The 8807-nt window shown below is 47.7% G+C and overlaps 1 protein-coding gene across 1 annotated transcript; it reads left to right on the forward strand.

The window, feature by feature from the left end:
* Positions 1-7235: 7235 nt before the first annotated feature.
* Positions 7236-8350, forward strand: LOC135815884 (uncharacterized). Its single transcript, XM_065329230.1, has one exon. The coding sequence runs from the start codon at positions 7356-7358 to the stop codon at positions 7791-7793; it is 438 nt and encodes a 145-aa protein (XP_065185302.1). The 5' UTR covers positions 7236-7355; the 3' UTR covers positions 7794-8350.
* The last annotated feature ends 457 nt before the right edge of the window (positions 8351-8807 follow it).

Genomic DNA, 8807 nt, shown 5'->3' on the forward strand with positions numbered 1-8807 from the left:
GTGCCTTGGCTCTACACACTTCACAGATTGATTTAAACATCCAGATAGGACTCACAAGCGAAGATGACGTCCATCTGCCGATATTGTCGGTAACGGACTGTGAATGCGAGGAATGGTTTCCAACCCCGTTGTGTATACATTAGTCATCACCACGAATGTTCTTTGCATACCTAAGTCCTTGCTCGCTTTCACCTCCAAGCTATCCGTGACCTACACGCATGCGTGCTGCCCAAGCACCCAAACACGCTGTACATGGTTCCCATTGTTTGCCTCGGCTAGCGTCTGTGATGGCTGATGGCTGATGCACTACTAGTACTACTAGGCTGTCTTCAGAGAAAATGACCAAGCATAGCTCATGATCCATTATCCATATCAGAAGGTCTGTTCGTGGACAGAGCATCTCTGAACCCTGCGATTGACCTTCATCACACGACACTGAGTCTTCGAAATGTGTAGTGTCAAACAGCTGCGGGTACATGTACGTGTATATCATCATGTATTTTGACCTGGATGAACATCTGAATGGATAGAGTCTCAATGCTTTGTGGTGTGCGAATACCACTCAAGGCACTTATGAGCGGTATGCAATGAATGTTTTGCGGGTGCATTGGCATGTATTGCTGACCTGTATTGCTTCAAATCGTCACAGGCTGTAGGATAAGGGTCATTCTGGGTATCTACAATTAGGTAGGTATGATAGAGCACGGATAGCATTGATTACACGTAGTGGGTGGGTGTTTATCACATCAGTTTTCAGTTTACATTTCTCGCACGCACCGACCAGACCTCTTCAATCTCGAATACTTCACCTCTACTCCAGGCAAGATGGATTTGTATTAGCAGTCGAAGCGGTATTTCGGCGGATCATTGCAGTGTTCAGGCACCGCTGCACTGCGAGGTTACTAATATCAGGGAGTAGTAAAAAAATAACGGTATTTTACTACTCCCTGCTAGTACCATATCAATAGCCTTTTAATTCTCAAATGGGGAAGGACTATGGGAAGCAAGGCTCAACCGAAGACAGGAGCTCGAGAGGTCGAGACGCGGCACCACTGAATAGTACAGTAGAGGACACACACACTGTAGTCTGTGTATGTAGACAACAGTCACAAGCCAAACATGCAGGGCGCAACGTATGCAAAACGCACACATGCACAGCCATATCGACGTGAACCTCACCCGGTTAAGTTTAGTTGCGGATGTTGTGTAGCAAGCACGGTACGCAGCACTTCCCTACATGGTCATCACATTCAGTAACCTAACGACATGTATCCGAGGCTGTGGTCACTCATAATTATAGCATGATGACATGAGAATGCTGTGCTTGGATAATTCGTCAACGGCGAATTCTCCTATGCCAAACCGGGGGAAAGGGACGATACTTTGACCAGACACAAGAGGGTGAGGATTGGTGCAACAAGTTCACGTGAATATGCCCTCTAGAGCGTGACCTCCCTTTGACGCGTGTGGATAGGTATGGAACAATCTCTCCTCTGCACAGGTAAGGGTAAGGTATGGTTTAGGTAAGGTTTAAGTAAATCGCCGACGGGAGTGCCGCACACACCACTTAACTCATCCGTCCGGACATGTTGCACGACTAGACTGTCGGTGAACTGTCGATGTCACTGCCATTGCCTCGGGTACAACGCCCTACTACAGTAGCGAGTCATTGGTTGATGGCAGTGACAACAGTCAACACTGTGAACAATGCATCCAGTGTCCCCTACATACAATGATTATAATTATACGGGTGTAGCGCACTACATGTACATGTACACCGTTATGTCCACTACAGACATAATGTGCATGTACCGGCATGTACTACATAATGGGTATGAAACTCTGAGTGGCAACACATTCCGAGTGCTCTTTCGTCATCCATGTATGTTCATGTGTCCGTGTCAAGGGGGGGGGGGGGTAGCAGTGAGCCTGCCTACGTGCCGACCACGTGTGTGTGTTGTTGTTGTTGTTTCTTTATTTTACTTCACCATATGAACAGGCAACAGGCAAGACTGCCTTCTCACCGGGGCTATTGGCCCACGGCTCTCACAATATGATGAAAAAATGTGTGTGTGTGTGTACTGGTATGTCTGCGTGCATGTGGTTGTATCCGTGTTATGTGCGTGTATGTGTGTATGTGAGTGTCTGGCTGTGGTGGCACAAGGCCCCGATGGCAAGACAGTCATGATCAGACTCAGCCATTTGTAGCAGGAATCGGCCTATCGCCACCACAGTGATGCCATCACCAGCATACTTCATGTCAATGTACAAAGTAAAATGTTCTCACCGCCTCTCCGACTAAATTTTACATTCAGAAATGCCCCTCGACCCTCCCCCCCCCCCCAACAATCAATAGATGACTGGACACGAGGTTCGGCCAAGATACAGATCTACTGAGTGCACATACCTTTTGCGAGATTAGTGGTCAGTGGATGAGTGATGCCCATGCAGGTCCCGTCACCGCTTCCTGTCAGCGGGTGCGGGGAAACAGCGATTGACGCGCGGTTTCTACAGCACATCAACATTGACATGTTGCCTACACACTTACCCTGGCTGACAGCCTACAAACTCAGTTCGCTGACAGCACGCAATGCAATGTACAACAAGTGCCCGTGCTCCGATGAAAGATATCGCATCGGATAAGACCGACAGAATAAGAATACAATTGGAAGCTATGGCCATGGACCTATTGATAACAGTTATCAATAGGTGCGATGGTGGGACCCATGGAAGGCTAAGCAAGGTGATAGTTACTATCACCTTGCTTAGCCTTCCATGGGTCCCACCATCACACCATCCCCTCACTTTCCTACTATAAAAGGAGGACAGAGACGCAGAGAAAGTCAAACACTTCTACAGCCCCTACAGGTTTCTGAGAGCTAAACAAGTCGAAGAGCCCTTCCTCAAGTAAATCTTCCAAGATGAAGAACGTTGCAATGTTGCTAATGGCTGCCCTTCTACTGGGCCAGGTCGTGATGCCCGTGTTTAGCAGAAGTATCAAGAACTTGCATCTAAGATCTGATGGAGACGACATGAATATGGATAACGACAGCAGCGATTCCAACAGTGACGACAGTGGCAACAGTGGCAACAGTGGCGACAGCAGTGACGACAGTGGCGACAGTAACGTTAGCGACAGTAACGATAGTGCGAGTGATGACGACAGCAGTGACAACTCCGGAATGGGAAGCGACGATAGCGACAGCGCCAACAGTGAAGACGCGAGCAATTCAGATGATTCAAGCACCGATGGAACGATGGCCAGGGGTAACGTGCGGATTGCACCAGCAGAGCTCATGCTACCTACCGACTTTCTAGTGCTGACGACTGAACCGGACAAGGACAAGGCCGATGAAACCACAGCACCCCCCACCGGATAGACAAGAGTCACGTTCACTGCCACAGTACCACTCCACACCAGTGGCGCGCCCTCTTCCCATCAATCGCTTGATGATCAGTGAATTCTGTCTACTACCCCATCGCCAGCATCTCGATTGAGCATCGTTTCACCCGACGTGCATTCGTCTCTAAGACCACAGCACCACTGTAAGACTCTAAACTCCCTCAGACTCTTGTTCACGATGGTAAAAAACGCAGTAATAGGGTCAAGCAATACCTGCATTGTAATACGTAATGTCTCCCGTAAATGATCGATTAATCTCTGAATGTCACGGTAAGATTGACGTAGGAATAGGTATGCGCTCAACATAGAATGATAATAGCACGGTGAAGTATTTTCTGCAAACGTTTTACCTTCTAACTGTTAACTCCCTCAAACTGATGACTAGAATAAAGATGATCGCACTGTTAGTTTTACCAACCGTAAACACATGCCTCACGCGTGTGCTTGATTTACTGCCGCTTTGGTCACGAATAGTATCATGCTATCTATAGCTAACTAAAATGATTGGCACAAGTAACGTAACGTAACGTATCGCAAGGCACCTAAAGCCGTAACAGCTAACCCTGTCGTTCGATTTTCATTCCACGAACAATCCATTCATAGTCTTCTACGTCACTGTTATTGTTCCACACCATGAACCGAATCATCTTCGGTCTTTCATTCTCTAACTAGAGCATCTTTCTTTTTCTCTTCAGACACATACAGTCATGTAGATCAAATGACTTGTGACTTCTGCCACTACGATAGTCGCTTTGAATTCAATTTACAGTAAACTTGCTAAGTATATGGTTGAAGTACAGACCCATCGTAACACTCATCATTGCAGCACTTGGTATTCCGTCATTGTGTCGTTGGAAATACAACTCCAGGCTATACACTTCAAGTACAGTTGTTCTATGCCTGTGCGTGTGCGTGTGTGTGTGTGTGTGTGTGTGTGCGTGTGCGTGTGCGTGTGTGTGTGTGTGTGTGTGTGTGCGTGCGTGTGTGTGTGTGTGTGTGTGTGTGTGTGTGTGTGTGTGTGTGTGTGTGTGTGTGTGTGGAAGTGCGGGCTGGGCAGGTGATCATGCAGCTATGATTCGTAAGGGACTGGATTTCATTGCATAACCGGAGAGCAATGTGAATGTTGGGATGGGGACATAGACATAGAAAAGTCAGAACTTGTGGAAAACTGGTTGTGCAGTACAATTGTTGCCCTCCTCGTTGAACGACTGTTCCTATACATGTGAATGGCACGGGTGACGTTCCTGCCATAGTCATGTCCACACTCCTTCCGCCTCCGCCCCTTCAAGGCTTGCTTCCCCGAAATAGCCATGACGTAGGTGTGGCAATCCAAGAGAGGGTTTGTTTTGTGATGATTAAACAAGTCTGATCCCAACACAGAGAATCAGACTGAGATGTTATAACAATCATAGTCTTGCTCAATGGTAACGTACCTCTTACCGACGACTCTGCTTCATCTCCATATTATCTACTGTTAGTATAATTGTATCATTGAAAGATAGGTGTGCGTGGGTGACATTCTTTTGTCGTGTCTCTCAGAGATAGGCGTAGGTGACGCTCGACATGGAGATATGCCAGTGAACCGACATAACTTTGTACCTTTGATACTCACCCCAGGAAGATAATAGCATGGGGTGTCGGGCCCGTGTCATAGTATCAGTATGAGTGTTCCAACTCTTCTTCTGCTATCGAAGCAAATATTTACAGGCACATGTACTACCTCACGAGTCACAGTCACAAGGTGTTGTATAATGTATTAAGTACAGTACGTACAAGGTCGTGTTAGTTGTAGAGCTCAATGACAACAATCAGGGTAGAGCCACCATCTACAGCCACATAGTCATGTGTTTCCAAGCCTACACTATAACATTAGGTTACATGCATACTAGTACATGCGAGTCGTTAGTAGTTCAAATGCTGGAGAGAGTTGGCTCTGAGGGAGTTCAGCCTAACTTCAGGTTGTGGATCACATTCGTGCAACTACGCATACACTGTCGCTGTGTCGACGTTCATGAGTGTACATGTAAGTATTTGTCCTGGAAATGATTATTCGCGAACGGAAGTGGAATATCGGTAGAGAAGCTGACTTTAGCTCTCACCGAGCTATGATCTGATGATGATTCAGGACTTCTAGATCAAGAGCAAGAGGCAGCAGAAACACGACAGTTCAGTAATACATGTGTGGTAAATGTATACCGCTTGCCGTTGAGTGCAATGGGAAGTGTATCCTACAGAATAATTATGTATCTTGCACTCTAGCTTTACATGTTTTCACCCAATATGCAGCAACGTCGAATAGTAGAACTACAGGATAGTGTACGAAGAAGAAAACACCACACAATCAGCAGTGCATTATTGCCGTGGACGGAACGTTGGTGCATTTTACTATTCATGCTGCAGTGCATGTATATTTCGTATTCAAGAATGTTTGATCCGATGGCAATATCGTGATCGCGAATGCTACGGATTCCAATCCAGCGCGTGTTGTCTTTCTGACCTCCTCGTCCGCTATGATGACGTTAGCCTGTTTGTGGCGCCGCCGCATCCATCAGCAGCAGTGACCACTATTTCCGTGTGGAGGAGCTTCTCATTGCTGGAGGACAATCGTAAAGACATGTTGTTCTGTGAAGTGCAAGGTACATGTGGATGTATCGTACATACACATGTAGTTGCGTCCTGAAGCAGTCCAAATTAACATTGCCAAGACCCTCGGCGAATAACGAATGACACGTGTCATTGATAAGGTTGGGTCAGACGCAGCTACATGTAGTGGTGGGTTGTTGTGCCGATTGCTGAAAGGAAAACCTGTTGCTGCCTTCAGCATCCGCACAAATCCAATACAATTTACCACGACATACTTCTATACCTCTCAGCGCCGAGGCGACTCGTGTGGTGAAGGTACGGAGGGATAACCCAGAAACCTCAGACGAACCGGGAACTAATGCACGGCCAGGCAGGGAAGATAGCAGTGTACCACACTACAACTCTAAAGATCAGTTCAGTGGATAGTGTATTCTAGGCTCCGTGTGTGGCCGTGTGTCCGTGCCACGTGGTCAGATCATCGTAGGCGTGGATAGACCCGCCTTGGTGACATGGCCACACTAACATTCATCCACCACTGCTCTAGTTTCACAGTTATTCCTTAGATGGAAGGGACGCGAGGCCGATATATCGGTGTTAGTCTTGCTGCTGGCTTATTCAGGTTCATTTGTCGGTGTATGGCGTAGCGAGCAGCACCGAACGCCTATCTCCTCAGCGGCCTTAAACACCGTGCTCTTCACAAGGTGGACTGCTCAGATGAATAATTCAGCGTTCTCGACATACCGCCGCGGCCTGGCTGCTGCTTTATCAGCCTGCGAGATTGTACCCGCACTCCAAGTGGCGGTGCGCCCAGGCCTGGTTCCATGCGATCCTTTTTGCGGCCAGATACTGAGATAGCATTGGTATCAGTTTTCTATTCTTCTGGTCACATGGACTACACCATACATTGCAGTGCTAGTGAGGCGCGGTGACACTTGGCATGTTCCGAGCGAAAGGAATGAGTTGAAGGCGTCCAAGTAAACATCAGGCGCGCCAGATGTGTGCTTGTACGGGTGTTGTGTGCGATCTGACGCATGGCCATGCCATTGGGGGTTACATTCTTTCGAGATAGGAAGAGAGGGAGGGGGGGGGGGGGAGAGCGAGCAAGGCCCAGGCAGCATTTCACAGGCCTGCCGTATGCGCACCCTCATCCAAACTATAGCCAGTATAGGCCTACCAACACCCCCACGCACATGGGAGAGGGAGTACGCAAAGCCTCTGTGGGAGAGGGAGTATAAAATCCCATCAACCCTTGTTGTCCTAGACAGAACTCTGAGACTCGCCTTTCGACGAACTAGCAAAGTTTCATTGCTGACTAAAGGCCTTGTGTATCACAAGTTGTTCTGAACGCGTCCAGTGCAAAGAAGGAAAGATGAAGGTAACAGTATTCCTCGCAATGTGCCTGTGTCTAGTGGCAGTGGGACTGCAAGTCAATGGTAAAAGTCTAGTGCGAAAACAAGATGCCAGCAGCGACGACTCCATGTCGAACAGTGACTCCGATAGCGACTCCAGCTCCTCGGACAGCAGCTCGGGTGATTCCGACAGTGACAGCGAGGATACTGCCCAGGGTGATGACAGTGACGACGGAAGTGGCTCTGATGACAGTGAGGACTCCAGCGACGAGACAGCTACAGGCCAAGCGGTGATGCGAGCGCAGCAGGCTCGAGTACAGACGCCAGCTCCAGCGCAACTCGTCACGGACACGGACATGCCAATGGGACCCACTGACGCTGACAAGGATGCACCAGGAAATGACCCTGGCATGCAAGGCGGTGATGTGGGAGCCGACCCTCCCACCCCCAATTTCTAAGCCGCATGTTGGTGGGGCGATAACAGCGTGGATAAACGTACTGGTCCGCAAGCAAATAACGCGCCATGGTGTGGTCCTTATTCCGGGGAGACAGTACAAGACGGAATCACGCTAAGCTCTTCACCATTCACACGAAGATGAAGAGACGAGTGACAGCGTTCTCCTGTGTAAGCACCTGCTAAACCAGGCAACAAAACCGGTTCTACTGATATGTTCGAAATGTTCTGTTGCCTTTTCAAATTATTACGTGATTCTATAACATCTGTGTAATTCTATAACAGCTCTATCTCCTATTCAGTATGGATAGTTTGAATGCATGGCACATGGTTTAATAATTATTATTATTATGCTCTACTTATTTTAGTACTTTCCTTTACTTAGAAGTACGAAGATTATTGCGATAGAACAACCCATGCATGTATATGTAGTTGATATGCACTGGAGGCTCTTGGCCTTGGTCAGGCTGACAGATTTAAGATAATTTATCTGAGTTCCCATTCTTCTGATTCTCATTCTATCAAACACGACAAGATGAAAAGAAATTTTAAAAAGGTCAAGTTCCATTTTGATACCGTTCTGCTCTGCACTGTCTCATTCCACTGACAGTTGAAAAAAAAGGACTTGCTAGGATATGAACTCCAGTGCGAAATCCTGGCTTCCGAGAAGATTGCTGCAGCTGTGCCATTACCGGCTCAAAGAGTCCACAATCCGGGGGTTAGCGTTTTAGACAGCCTCGGGTCTTGGTATCCTCATGCTGCCACACATACACCATGTACACTGTACATGTACATGTACTGTGCTCAATGTACTGGAGGGCACTGTAGTGGGTAGAGCCCATACTTTTTATCGCCTGGGTCCGGCTACCACTGAATAGTAGATGAAAGCAGTTACGCCAGTTTTCAGCGAGGCAGCGTCATAATTGTATTTGACGAGGACGACAGGAGATATTATTATCAGAATTGTGAAAGGGCATCACATGCTGTATTTGCACTTTTTGAAGGATGCATGGTGGCT

This window comes from Sycon ciliatum, chromosome 4 (assembly GCF_964019385.1).
Source record: "Sycon ciliatum chromosome 4, ocSycCili1.1, whole genome shotgun sequence".
NCBI lineage: Eukaryota > Metazoa > Porifera > Calcarea > Leucosolenida > Sycettidae > Sycon > Sycon ciliatum.

Coding starts and splice junctions, on each gene's coding strand:
- LOC135815884 (XM_065329230.1), top strand. CDS start 7,356: ATGAAGGTAACAGTATTCCTCGCAATGTGCCTGTGTCTAGTGGCAGTG.